This window comes from Amborella trichopoda, chromosome 11 (assembly GCF_054954075.1).
Source record: "Amborella trichopoda isolate Santa Cruz 75 chromosome 11, AtrichopodaSantaCruz75HAP2 v2.0, whole genome shotgun sequence".
Taxonomy (NCBI): domain Eukaryota; kingdom Viridiplantae; phylum Streptophyta; class Magnoliopsida; order Amborellales; family Amborellaceae; genus Amborella; species Amborella trichopoda.
In genome coordinates, this window is record NC_142346.1 from 9,690,034 (window position 1) to 9,704,969 (window position 14,936).

The following is a 14,936-nucleotide window of genomic DNA, read 5'->3' on the forward strand; positions in this document are numbered from 1 at the left end:
ATGTGCATACATAACAATGTAAAATATAACAGACACATATGTAAATTTTCTTAAAACTTATATACTTTCCTGGATCGCCCCAGTCATTATGTGTAATTTTCCTAAAAACTTATATACTTTTCTCGTGGGTTAAGATCGCCCCAATTAGAATGTCACACCCATGTTTATGTTTAAAAAGTGAAGCAAAAACCGCATCGGCCAGGCAGTGTCGTGGATATTCGTGGGCCACTCGCCCAAATTGCGGGAGAATCCCCCACGTGGCAACGATGTGACTTGCGACCTGGAGAAATGAGCGACGAGGATATATTAGGCATCCAAAATGCCATGCCATTAACAAAAGAGACTGATTATTACAAGAATGCTTGCAAATGCAAGATCTCCATTAACTAATTTTTGTTTCAGTCTTTCATCCATGGCTGGATCTGTAAAAGGTCAGTGTTTTCTAAGATGTTGGCTTCACCCTTTCTTCAATATTGTCTTTCTAGGCTCCAGGGTTTACTGTAGTGAATATGATTCAAGCTTCTTTGTTTTCTTGGAATTTTACGAGTTTATGGTTATGTAGTATTTGGCATTGTTTAAATTGGACTCCTCGTAATGTAGACTATAATTTTAGAAGTTCCTTTCGAATAGATGTTGGATCATTCGCCTTGAAAATGGTATTGAAAGGGAAGCCACCCTGAATTTGGGAAGAAATTCAGTTGAGGAGCGAAGCCATCATAGTTCATTTATAGGATTGATCTTTCAAACTGGTTTGGAAGACGTTAAAGGGTTCTACCGTGTAGAACTTGCGGGTTCATCAAATGCTTATTGCAATTCTAGCCTCCATGATTTAAGGTTCGGATTTGCATTAATATTAACCTGATGATTAGGAAGATGAATGAGGTCAATGCTCTGTTTTCTGTTTATGGGATGTTTTCTGTTGGAAAATTTGGGAAGATAAGTATTTGGAGGTTGACTTTAAGGTATGAATATGGTCTAAAGGAGGGGGATGGAAGGCTAGGGTGAGGCATAAGGGGAATGGTTTGTTATTGTTTTTGTTGGGGATGAGTTCAAAGATGGGATTCAGTTTAAGGTAGGAGAAGTTAAGTAGAACTCATTTTTCATGGGGTTCTTAGGTTTGAAGAAGGGTTCTGGTGTGTTTTAAGATTATTGGGAATCTGTGTGCCACACTCGGACTTGGGCAAGGTGAGGCCGAGTTTCCCCCAATTGGGTGTACAACTTCGGGATATAAAGCAAGTTTAAAAAAAAATACTAGAAAAAAAGTTAAAAAATAGTGGATTGTTTTATAATCTACTTGTTTATGATATGAATGTATTTGGAAAGGATTGGTGAGTGTTTTCTTACCATAATCACTATTTTTATATTTGCCTCCTTGTTGGAATTTTTAGAAATGTCCCAAACTGTAAATCGGTTTTTTTCTGAATCTATATTTTCTATATTTTAAAGCTTGTTCGAAGTTTTTAAAGTTGTTTTTGCTTTCAATTTACTTTTAGTACAAGTTTTCTATTTCTTCTTTTTTATAATTTTCTATGTTTTTTAAATGTTTTTAGGGACCAAAGGCCCTGTGCTGGACTCGGCCGAGTTCTTAGTAACTCACTTCCGGCCAGGGGCCGAGTCAAGCCCGGGCACACTGTTGGGAATCTTTAATCTAGTGGCAAACGTAGAAGTGAAGCTTGGGCCTTGGTGCATTGTGAAAGGATGTTATGGTGTCCTAGATTTAGGTGGGTCTTAGGAGATAAATGATGTTTAAGGGATTGTATATGTATATTAAGGTTGTTCAATGGTATTTTTTCCCCTTTCTAACAAGCTGATAGGAAAGTTTGGGCTCCGGAGTCGGGGTCTTTTATTAAATTGTTTTATGTGTTTATTTGTGATTGGGAGTTGGTGGACATTTGAATGTAGAGATGTCACCTGCTTGTGAGCTTTGGGGCTGTAGAGATGTCACCTGCTTGTGAGCTTTGGGGCTTATCACAAGCAACTACAATTTCTTGAGTGAATGCGTGGATGTTGGTAGTTACTGAGGAGATTAATTCTAGTCTCATTTCTTTGATGCTTGTAATGAATGCATTTAGTAGTATGAGTATTGGGTGCTTCATATGGAAAGGGAAGCTTATTCCAGGAACGGAAGCTTCCTGGTATCGAGGTACAAAGTTGTAGACTTGCTGCCCTATTACAAGTTTGAAATTCAATTGAATGCCAGCTACTTTGGAGATGCAATTTTCTAGGATTTGGGGTTTAAGTAAGGATGAAATGGCAATCAAGAAGATGTTCATTGATTGATTGGTGTCATGGGATCCACAGACGTAGAAGATAAACCTCTTTTAGTGGGTGCAGGATATCTTGGAGACAGAGTCCCTTTTCTTGTACAAAGAGATTGATGAGGCAAATTTAAGAGGTACAACAACTTAGTGAGTAGAAAACAACCTCAAAGAGATTGTAGATAGAGAAAATTGGTGGGAGCCAAGCTCAACCAAAAGCTACAAGCAAGCTGATGTAATTTTTTAATGAAAGTTACATAATCTGAGTTCAAAATGGAACATCGTAACACTTTTATGCATGTTGTTTTTACAGTTTCAATGCTCCTTAAACGCTACCCAATTTCCTACCAAACAGACCTACAAGTTCCTAAATATATTCTGACTCCCAATTCTGGAAATTAACTTTCATTGGGACGCTCTTTCCCCATTGAAAGCTTATGGGAACGACTGAACTAGTAGTCCTATTTGGACTTTTGGTTCTCATGTTGAGCTGCATCATCCTTCCGGGATCGAGAGAACTCACCCCCGAGTTTGTATTCGAAAGACCATAATATTCGGTGAGATTTTACGCATTGAAGGTGGGGTGAGTACATATATGCGGTGGAAGTTCAATCTTGTAGGACTTATTGTCGATCTGCTCAGGTGGAAGTTCAATCTTGTTGGACTTATCATCGATCTGCTCAAGTTTGTGACATGGAGCAGCCTTCTTTTCTTTGAGCTTATGGTAGGCTCCTACTGGAAATCTTTCTATCTTTAGATATGCTCACACAAAGTCTCCTTTATTGAAGAACTTTTTGCGCAAATGGGTGTCAGCCATTTCTTTGTACTTTGCATTACTTGCTTCAAGCCTTTGGTGAACATCTTTATGGATTTTTATCATAGATTCAGCAAGGTCCTCCAGCGCTTTGTTTTGTTTGGTTGAGCTGAATCTGGACAAGATCGAGGTAGTGAGAAAGAATGCATCCATAAACCACCTCAAAGAGACTCTTTTTGGACAATCGATTCACCATTGAGTTTTCCTCAAACTTAGCTTGAGGAAGTACTAAATCCCATTGTTTTGGTCTCTTTCCCGATAAGCTTCAAAGAAGATTACCAAGTGTCCGATTCACAGCTTTAGTTTGACCATCCGTTTGAGGATGATATGCATTGTTGTAGTGTAAATCAATTCATAGTCCTTTCCCTAAGGCTCTCCAAAAGGGGCTGAGAAATTTGGTGTCACAGTATGATATAATCAATTGGGAATGCCATGATTCTAAGTACTTCTCGAAAGCGAGATTAGCAGCATATCAGTCATCCATTGTTTTCTTGCATGGGATAAAATAGGCCCTTTTGGAGCACTGATCAACAACCACAAAAATTGAACCCATGCCTCTTTGGGTCCTTGAATAACAAGCACAAAATCCATGCTAACATCCTCTAAGGACATAGTGTAGACTCTTGTATTTTGAGTGTGACCCTTTGAAACTTGGCAAATTTGGCATTGCTTCACATAGTGGTTCACATCTCGATGAATTCTCGGCCAATAATGCTTCACCTCCACTAAGGAAATGGTTTTGTCAAGACCAAAGTGCCCCCACCCAAACCACCGGCATGCAGCTCATTGATGATACTCCCTTGTAGAGAGCATTTGGGTATGCACAATTAAACCCATTGAAAGAGGAATCTATCATGCAGTAGGAAACTCCCTTGCTAGCCTTCCTTACATGATCTCCAAACTTCTCCAAAATCTGGGTCATTTTCTAGTAGCCCTTTTATTTCCTCAAAGCCAAGGACACGTGCACTCATAGTGATTAGCAGCATAGCACGTCTACTCAGTGTGTCCGCCAGCTGATTAAGTTGCCCACTTTTTTGCTTTAGTACAAAACTGAATTGCAACAAAGCTACCCACTTAGCATGCCTCTGATCAAGGCTACTTTGATTATTGATGTACTTGAGTGCCTCATGGTCCGAGTTCAAGGTGAACTCCTTTTGAATGAGATAGTGTCACCGATGACGTAGGGCTTGCACCGCGGCATAAAATTCCAAATCATATGTTAAGTAGTTACACTTAGCCTCATTGCGTTTTTCACTAAAAAAGGCTATTGGATGCCCTTCTTGGTTGAGTACTCCACCAACACCAATTTTTAATGCATCATTGTCTAACTCAGGGTTTTAAAAATCGGCGAGTCGCAACGGACTCTCCCGAGTCGACATGGGAATCGGGCACCCCGTGTCGATTCTTCTGCAAAACCGGGAATCATTCGATCATAGAGGAGAATCGGCGATTTTGAACAGTGAATCGCCAATATTACGCCATAAATCGCGATTCCAGCCGCTTATCGACATCACAAGGGTGCTTAATGACGTCACAGGGCGAGTCCTTACCTAAAGACATTTTGGTAATTTTTTTTCAAAATGTCATTTCAGGTTACCTATTCTCTCCATCGCGCTGGTATTAAGGCTTTTGTAAAGCTATTTATATCTTATTGACTTTCTCCAATTCTTCAATGTGGAACTTGCGCTAAGCGATTTTATATTGAAAATTTATACAATATAGGTAATTATTGTACAAAACTCTTCAGCAGCTCGTGAAGGGCTGTCGTGGTTAACAACAGAGGTTTTATGCGTGACGTCCCAAGTTCGAATCCCATTTGGGACTCCCCAAGTTCGAATCCCATTTGGGACGCTATTGTGCAAAATTCACTGTTTGCCTTCATAAATTTTTTTTTTAAAAATAAAAATTTATCATAAAAAAAAGAAGAGGATAGGTTTTTACTTTTGTCTTGAAAAAGAAACTAAAATTTGACTTCATAAAAAAAAAAAAATAAAAAAAAATAAATAGATAGGTTTTTTCTTTTGTCTTAAAAAAAAAAACTAAAATGAAGAAAATAATAAGATAAAAGAAATTTAAAAAATAAAAAGTAATACAACAAGCAAAAAAAAAACGGTAATATAACTTCTTTTTTTTTTTGTAAAAAAAAACAAAAAAAAAAAAGTAATACAACAAATATCATATTTTCTAGTAAAAAAAAATACAACAAGTATTTCTTGTCAAAAAAAATAAAAGATATTTTTTAATACAACAAATATTTTTTAATACAAACTAGGAATAATTGATCTAATTATAATTTTTATATTTATAATTTGGTAAGCTTTAACATAAATTTAGGAATACTAATTTTAAGATATGATTCATACACATTTGAAATATTTCTGTCTCTAACAATCTTTTCCATTAAATTTATTCTAGATTTCTAAAAAATTATATTTTTAAAAATTTGAAGTGTTATTTCGAAAATTGATGCGCATTCAAATAGTTTATATATTGATAATCAAATATTTTATTTATTTATTTGCATTATAAATCTTGTAATGTATTATTTTTCTTACAGTTGTCAATAATACATTTTAAATTAAATAGTATTATAAAATATATTAAATTTGCTATTGTTTATATAATAAAATATAAACAAACAATTTTCGTTGCAGTATAGAATATTATAGTTAGATAGGTTGTAATAATTTTGGATTATAGTTAGTTAGGTTGTAATAATTTGTTTTTTTTTTTTTTTAGTGTATTAGGTATTCTGCCAATTTGAGATTTTAGTGGCCATTTTTTATCGATTTAATCCATTATTTATTGTAGTCTATGTATGATTATATACTTTATCCATGGTAATTTTATGTTTTTTGTTTTATGTGATACAAATTTAATGGTTAACATAAGTGCATACAGGAAAAGAACATAGTAATTATTCACAAATTGATTAATAATGTAATACCTGTATTTCTTATTGAATTCTTAAAAAATAACATTTATAATAAATTTTTATAATTTTTTTGGAATTTTTTAAAGGCTTAATAGGACCGATTCGGCCGATTCCCGATCCGGATAGCCGATTCACCGATCCGGATGGGTTTTTGAGGTGCCCGATCCAGGGCACTGATCTGTTTTTTAAACCACTGGTCTAACTCAAACACCCTATCAAAGTTAGGTATCTTCAAGGACATGCGCAGTTAAGAGTGTTTCTTTGACAAGTTGAAAGCTCGTCTCAGTGCATGATGACCATTGGAATTCTCCCTTCTTCATGCAATCAATCAAGGGTGTTGAGATGGTGCTGAAATTTGTGATAGATCTCTGATAAAATGAAGCCAATCCATGAAAAATTTGCACATCATGGGTGCTTGGATAGCCTTTGCTTTACTTTCATCCACGTGTACCCCTGTAGAGGACAAAACAAAGCCTAGGAAGACTTGGCAATTTGGCAAGAAAGAAAACTTTTTAAGATGAATATAAAGCTTTTCGCTCGTTAGGGAGGTTAACACAGCCCTTAAGTGCTTAATATGCTCTTTTGGGTCATGACTATGCACAAGGATATCATCAAAATAAACAACAAATTTACCAATGAATGGACGAAGAACCTGGTTCATCATGTGCATGAAAGTGCTAGGAGCATTGGTAAGACCAAATGGCATGACAAGCCACTCATAGACCCTCACGAGTTTTGAATTGTGCTTTCCATTCACCACCCCGCTTAATTCGAATTTGGTGGTGTCCATTTCTCAGATCAATTTTAGAAAACACTCGAGCACCCCCCAACATATCCAGCATATCATCTAACCTTGGAATTTAGAACCAATATTTGATAGTGATCCGGTCTATAGCACAACTATCAATGCACATTTGCCATATGCCATCCTTCATTGGGGTTAACAATGCCGGCACCGTGCATGGACTGATGCTTTCGCAGATAAATCCCTTGTTGAGTAGGTCTACAACATGTCAGTAAAGTTCCCCATGCTCATTTGGGCTCAAATAGTAGTGAGGCTTGTTCAACAAGTTAGCATCAGGTAGAAAATCAATTTTGTATTGAATATCCCTTAATGGGGGTAGTCTATTTGGTAGATCATCAAGGGTGATGTCCTTGAACTCTTCCAAAACGGGTACAACTCACTAGGTACACTCGTGGGTGTCACCTCTTCTTTTGCAACCGATGCAAAGATGACTCCACTCTCATCACTTTCTTTCACAAGCTTAGACCTGGTAAGCAAGTTACTACCCTCTTGGATAGATTTGAGTGCACTCTTGTCCTTGTTAGGCAAGAGCACGACCTCCACATGACTCATATGAAATGTGTAGGTGATTTGCGGCCATCATGTATGACTCACCGATCAAACTGCCATGGCCTCCCAAGAAGTATATGACATATGTCTATAGGAACGACATCACAACAATCATCTTTGTAATTTTTACCCAACAAAAAAGAAACTAAGCAGTGTTCAGTCACTTTTACCTCATTTCCCTTCTTGAACCATGCAATTCGATAGGATCTCGGGTGCGGTTCAGTTTTCAACTTCAGTTTGTCCACCATTTCCTGGGAGACAATATTCTCACGACTTCCTCATCAATAACAGTCGTGCACACCTTGCCACCTGATTTGCAACAAGTTTTGAAGATATTGGATCTCAGCCAATCCTCTCTGGAGTCCATCTTTGGATTAGTTAAAGCTCGGCAAATCACCAAGCTCTCTCCAGCATCGGGTTCTATCTCTTCCCGCGCCAAATTTGTCTCATCATCATAGGTGGAATATGCTGTATCATCTACAAACTCTTCTTCGTCTCTCTTCCACAATATTGACAAGAGTGTGAACTTATCGCCGGGGACACTTGCTATATGTTCACTTTGGCCACTCTTGAAGCAAGTAAGAGGCCAGTTAAGTTGCCTTGACTACCTTCCCTCTTGGGCCAACTCACCTCTGCTAGTTGTGGAGTTCTTTGGAAGATCGTTACTGGTCTTTCCTTCCTTGGAAGGTTCATCCTTTGAAGGTGGGTAGAAACTGCATACCTCGACATACTTCCAGGCACAGCCACGGGAAAGTTTCGCTTCAACCTTCAAAGCTAGTTGATAGGCGTTTTTGATCCATAACCAGTGCATCTCTACTTCATCACGGATCGCCAACCGCAATCCACCTACATACCTTGAAACAAGTTGTTCCTCAGTCTCTTGGATGTCATTTCGCGCCATTAGTTTGTAAAACTCCTCGGTGTATTCAGACATACTCTTTGTTTCTTGTTGAAGATTATCGAATTGTGAAAAGAACAATGTGTAATCAACTGGTAGGAATTTCTCCTTCAACCTCGATATCATTTTTGTCCAAGATGAAATCTTAGGCTTCCCTTTACTTTGACATGTCTGCTGGACTTTGTCCCACCATGCCGAAGCATATCCGTGAAGCCTAGTTGCAACAAGCTTCACACGGAGCTCCTCCGATATTTCCTTGTAATCAAAGTACTTCTCAATGGCACTCAGCCAATCAAGAAACTCTTCTGGGTGTAGCTGGCCATAGATTTCCGGTAATTCAAGTTTGATGAAGTCCTTCACGAGAAAAGGATGTGTAAATGAAGACATCACCATGCCCAAGCCTGAGCTCAGTTCTTTGATACCAAATGATGAGGCAAATTTAAGAGGTCCAGCAACTTAGTGAGAGAAAACAATTTCAAAGAGAGAGTGTAGAGAGAGAAAATGGTGGGAACCAAGCTCAACCAAAAGTTACAAGCAAATTTTAGTATTTTTTGAAAACGTTATATAATCCGAGTTCAAAATGACACACCCGAACCCTTTTATGCATGTTGTTTTAACATTTTCAATGCTCTTTAAAAGCTACCCAATTTCCTCCCAAAAAAATCCACAAGTTCCTAAGTGTATTCCCACTCCCAATTCTGGAAATTAACTTTCATTGGAACTCTCTTCCCCCATTCAAAGTTTATGGAAAGTAGTAGTCCAACTTGGACTTTTGGGTTTCTTGTTGACTATGTGGAAGGAAGAGAGGACTCACTCCTTTGAAGCATGTGAATATGGGAGATCAGCGAATTAGTTAGCTAAATGGAGATTTTATCTCACAAAGAAGTGAATGAGAACAGATACTGTACTCCGGTCTCATGCCGATAAGGTAGGATTGAGTGCATTTGGTGCGCTTCTTTGTAACTTCATTGCATGACTTTGTTTGTGTTGTAGCTTTAAGCTCCTTTTGCTATGCGCATTAAATGAAGCTTATAAAAGGAAAAAGAGAAATTAGGGCTGAAATATTATGTCCACCATCTTTAAATTGTCTTTGGTAGCAGAGCATAAATAATCTTTGGTGTTATTCAAGACCTGAATAAATTTGCGATGCAGGTGATGTTCTTGGGACGAAGAGCTTCGATCAAAGCAAGGAACTTCAAGGAAAGGAATCAGCTGATTCTAAAGGGTTGGGAAAGCTTTCAGAAAAGATTGTACCCCACATTCTTAATATGTATGTACATAATATACCTTGTGAGTAATGGGATTTGGTAGTTGTTATGGAGGGAGTTTCTTACGATTTTCATTTCATTGCAATGTATCTATATACCATTTGAATTATATAAGAATTTTCATAAGAAATTATTAGGAACCTATGCGGGGAAAAATGTACTTTGGTAAATTGTGTAAAGACAAAATGGACACACAATTCTTAACATTTTTCTAGCCATTATTGTATAAGAGAACAAATCATGTTTTCAATATATTAGATTCATCCCATTTACATACCCATTCTTCTTAGTTATTACAAAATGTTCTTTTAAACTGTCCCGTTTTGTTAAATTCGCATTCCATGTGGTTTCAGATATGGTTCGTGTGCTACTGCTTGTGATTTTGAGATTTATGCCCCAAATGCAATATTTGAAGACCCACTTTCATGTGCTCAAGGGTAACTTATTATATACACTTTGGTGCTAGATATTGCTTTTTGGATGTTAACTGTTTCCCAAGGTCTCTGTTGCAGGGTGAAGCAAATCAAATCTGCTTTCTATTCACTTTCAAAGGTTAACATTTCCTATTCTTCTTGTTTATATTCTCATATTTATGGTTTGTGCCTAGTAGACTCAATATATATATATATATATATATATATATATATATATATGTATATGTGTGTGTGTGTGTGTGTGTGGAAGCATCTAAGCAACGCCTATGAACGAAAAGCTATAGTGATTTCGCCCATAGGTTAATCGCCGTCCAAAAAATAGGACGTCGTGCGTTTTTCGACCGCCACGGACCTAGCATGTCCGTGGCGGGTACCGTCACGGGCATGCTAGGTCCGTGGCTGTCCAAAACTTCAAGTGGAACTGCAATGGAAGTTGCCATCCGTTGCAAGTCCATTCAATAAACCTCCACGGAGGTGAAACACTGTAGCACTTCGCCTATAGGCGTTTTTTAGGTTTTTCCTACGTATATATATAATAAGAAAGTCATTTTATCATGATGGTTCATTGTTCCAGATAGACATTAGATATTTGTAAGATGGGCTACAAGATTTTAATTGGAGCACAATTTCTTTCCACAAAACTCACTACTTTTTAAGGTTTAGATTGAGAACTGAGAGGAGGAGGTTGAACTGATGTGTTTATCGCCTAGATAAGGAGCCTAGTGTAAAAATATTTTTCATGTTTTCATAGGAAAAGTTATTACTGTCTCAATGTTTTCTTTGTGGGTGAATGTCAAATCTTTTTCTTCACCACCAGGCATGGTTTTTTTTCATTCATGAAAACTTCTAGGTTTGCTTGCCTATAGAACAAAATGGAAATTGTGGAACTCAATAACGAGAAATCAAAGTTACGCACCATGAGAACACATTCATCCAAATTCATAATCTATGATTACTAGTACAGTAGACCTGATACGTATAGTGGTCATATCTAGATGATCTAATACTCGATCTCTTGCAACAACCCGCAAGACTCTTTACCAGAAAGTGCAAAATTAGATGTGAACTATTTGTGGTTGATCTATACTTGAGAATTCAGAAATGTTAATTTATAAAGTATTTAGGTAGTCTAGGTTAGGCCCAAAGTTTTTGAAAACTTAAACCTTCTGGCTAATGAAAACAATCCCTTTCTTAATTATTCAGGTCTTCAGCGAATCCGCAATTGTTGAGTACAGCATCCAGGAAAATGCAGCAACCGAAAGGAATGGGGAGGTCTTTCTCTCTCTCTTCATTTCTATTTTCTCCCTTTCTTAGCAAGCTGGGATGGTAAGAGCCTCTCACAATCCAATCCAAGTAATAATGCCACAACCTAATTAACCCGGAGTAAAGTATACGACGCTTTAGAAAAAAAATTGCATCAAAATCTCTAAGGAAACAGCATGTAGTTATTGATAACTAGATTCCATCTGTTAAAATTTCCAGAGCTTCCAAATTGGATCCACTGGATCTTGATCCCTTAGTTTTAAGGGAAGTATGGTATACACTGTGGTGGCTGTTAAGTACTACACCATAGGGGAGTTTATTTTATTTTTCCCCTATGATGGACATTGGAGATCAACCATACTTCAGAAAATGCTCATCAGTGAAACTCTGGTTATGTCTGCTGTCCATCATCTGGAATGCATGGTAGATGCCATGTGATGTCCCATATGCCAAACCTGTATGCCAATGGAGTAGTATGGAGTAGTGTATACTCTCCCTTAAGGCTACATAATTTCTTCATATAATTCAGTCTTTAAGTGCATGTATGATTACAGATATTGATGGATAACAAGCAGCATTATAAATTCATGGGGAAGAATGTGGAAGTAATTTCTCTCATCAAGCTCCGGATCAAGGATGGGAAGGTTGTTTGCCACGAGGACTGGTATGTTCTATGCATATCGAATCTTTCATTTTGTCATTATGTAAAGAAAAATATATTCTGCATCTATCAAATGGTTCTTAAGTACTAGAAACTTCAACTCGAAGTCTGTTAGAAACTAAAATGGGGGAAATGATAAATTATCTAAATGTTCTAACTACCACAAGTCATCCAAAGTTGGACACTAATGGATGTGCATGTTCTGTGTGTGTGTGTGTGTGTGTGTGTGTGTGTGAGAGAGAGAGAGAGAGAGAGAGAGAGAGAGAGAGAGAGAGAGAGAGAGAGAGAGAGAGAAGCACATATACATTGCAATATTGGCACCTATTTTTGAGCTTTTTCAGCTAAAATCCAAACTATGGTATCAAATTTTTCATATTTAAGATGGAAATATTGTGGTGGAAACCAACATTATGTTCGTTGTTGAGTCTATGTGTATGTAGTTATATCCTCACTTTCCTCTGGAATTTGATCTTGTTTATAGTTTTGCTATATCCTAATGTAATGTTAGAGATTGTGATAGTCAATATCATGACCCCATAGAAATACTCTAAGTAGGGTAAAATTAGATAAAGGAAATAAAAAGTTCAAAGTCTTAGTTATTTATTTTAAGTTTGATAAATATCTAATATCAATGGGATTCCTATCTTGTATAGATTCATAATCTTATATACATACATATAAGGAATAAGAGAGGAAAGTGTAAGTGTGCCCGATTGGGGGTCATCATATGGGAAAGTTGGCTTCCTCTAGAGAGAGAGGTAGGGGTCTCCTGTGCAAAGAGACGAGACCTTCATATAGATAGAATAATCTTCCAAAGAGGCAAGGCCTTCATATAGATAGAATAAGCTTCCTATGTAGTGAAACGCGATGGTGTCTCTTACAGGGTGATAGGTTGGTTTCTTGTAAAGAAGTGATTCGTGTGGAGGTTTTGTGTTGTATTTTCTTTTAAGTGAGAAAAAGACTCAGTTGCTCTCAAGGTAATCTTCGTGAACAGTGATTTAGTATGAAATATAGATGGAAATCCAACAGGTGATGTCGGTTGCGATAGTGGGTATAAAGGGGTTGCTTGACTTGTTTTTGTGTAACTCTATCTCAGAATATGTGATAGATCTCTTATCGGTATAGTAGATTTTTATTTGTCATGCCTATGGACACATGCAAGTATTGTACCACGTAAATCCTTGCACTCTTATACTGTGTGGGTTTTTTTTTTTCTTTTCTCATACTCATATTATGATCATGCTCTCATCAATTTTGTTTCTAGCCGGTTAGGTATACATCCTAAATCCTAACATTCAATTGATGAGTGCTCAAAATCTCAAATGTGTTCATTTTGCTAAAAAATGGGTGCCACCTGTAATTTTGGTCTTACCAAAGTCAAAACCAAACTCCCAAATGGCAATTTGAACGGCTAATATCTTATTATATTCCTTTATTCTTCAAAGATGTAATGTTTTTAGATTGTTCATGGTGTCAGTGAATAGCCATTCTGGTAATGAACTTTTCCAATCATCTCAGATGTTTACTTGGTTGTCCTACCTATTGAGCTTACCCTGATATTTACATGGGTATCATCATCATCATCTTCTTCTGAGCTTATACCTACAATTTGGCATAATATTTATATGGATAATGCTAATATGAAATGAAATATATACGTACGAGGAATGCTTCATATAGGGGATGATTTGGGTCCCTATAGCATTGTTATTTTCTTATACCATTATGGGGCCACTCAAGTGTGGGCCAGTAGAAAGATCCTAAGAACCATTCACCATGTTACATGTACATGTATTACCCAGTAGTTGTCACAATGTAATCTTTCATATCGGCATACATATATAAATGAATGGTAGATAGTGGTTTTGTAATGGGAATGTTCTTTTTATGGCCTACCCAGTAGTTGTCACAATATAATCTTTCATATCGGCATACATATATAAATGAATAGTAGATAGTGGTTTCGTAATGGGAATGATCTTTTTATGGCCTATTTTTCAGGTGGAACAAGAAACCATTGTGGAATAGGGAAACAGTGGGCTTTCCACTGGTTGGGCGCCTTGCAGAGATGATGCGGAAGAGTGCCATGCTTGGAATCCATGTGATGATGGGTTTTGGGAAGGATCCTTGATTTCCACGTTGATTGTATATCACATCTTATGTTACTAGAAGATTAAATAGGAGTTTGAATTTAGAAGTCTTCTTTATGAATTTTTTTTCTTCATGAACATAAATCCTCATTATCTCTAAGGGCAGTCTACTCTCAATGTCTAATGGCACGTTTGGTAGGTATGGAAGGCATGGAATTTTTTTCATACGAAACATTTTCATGTGAAAATCACCTTAGGCGTGTTTGCTACACAACAAATACATGTGAAGATTTTTCCCATGGTAAAATATTTTACCACAAATTGGTCAATTCATGTGAAAATAGAACCACATCTATTGAGGTGGGGAAATATTACTGCGGGTTCATTTTATTTTCATACAATGGAATTGCCCACTTTATCAAATACAATTAATTCCGTTGAAATACCTCGAATAATTGGAGAGAGAAACTATCTCAAATTTTAAGTTTTAGATCTTGAAATTTGAAAGAGAAACTATATCTAGTTTTAAAGAGAAAAAATACTTAAAATATTTTAGAGAACAACTATCTCAAATTTTAAGTTTAAGAGAGAAAAAATATCTCAAATTTGAAAAGAAATTATATCAAATTTAGAGAGAGAAAATACTTGAATTTTAAAAGAAAATATTTCAAAATTTTTAGTGAGAAACTTTCAAATTTTAAGTTTTAGAGTGAAAAAGTATATTAAAGTTTTAAAGATAAATTATATCAAATTTTAGAGAGAGTACAAAAAATTATTCTAGAGAGAAACTACCGCTTTATTTCCAGAGAGAGAAAATATCTCAAAATTAGATAGAAACTATCTCAAATGGTTTTAGACAAAAATTATTCCAAATTTTAAGTTTTAAAGAGAGTATCTTAAAATTTTATAGAGAGAAATTACATCAAATTTTAGAGAGAGAAACTACTTGAAAATTATTAGG

At 36.5% G+C, this 14,936-nt stretch overlaps 1 protein-coding gene across 2 annotated transcripts; it reads left to right on the forward strand.

The window, feature by feature from the left end:
- The first annotated feature begins 332 nt into the window (after positions 1 to 332).
- Positions 333 to 14,207, forward strand: LOC18444448 (Nuclear transport factor 2 (NTF2) family protein). 2 transcript variants are annotated; one of them, XM_011628846.3, is made up of 7 exons: positions 333 to 431; positions 9,412 to 9,529; positions 9,881 to 9,964; positions 10,040 to 10,079; positions 11,165 to 11,233; positions 11,779 to 11,888; positions 13,887 to 14,207. In XM_011628846.3, the coding sequence occupies exons 1-7, from the start codon at positions 359 to 361 to the stop codon at positions 14,014 to 14,016; spliced, it is 624 nt and encodes a 207-aa protein (XP_011627148.1). In that variant the 5' UTR covers positions 333 to 358; the 3' UTR covers positions 14,017 to 14,207. The 2 variants fall into 2 exon arrangements, with proteins under 2 accessions (XP_011627148.1, XP_088708768.1); XM_088852642.1 differs by lacking the exon at positions 9,881 to 9,964.
- The last annotated feature ends 729 nt before the right edge of the window (positions 14,208 to 14,936 follow it).

Coding starts and splice junctions, on each gene's coding strand:
- LOC18444448 (XM_011628846.3), top strand. CDS start 359: ATGCTTGCAAATGCAAGATCTCCATTAACTAATTTTTGTTTCAGTCTT. Junction 432..9,411: donor CATGGCTGGATCTGTAAAAG/GTCAGTGTTTTC, acceptor TTTGCGATGCAG/GTGATGTTCTTGGGACGAAG. Junction 9,530..9,880: donor GTACCCCACATTCTTAATAT/GTATGTACATAA, acceptor ATGTGGTTTCAG/ATATGGTTCGTGTGCTACTG.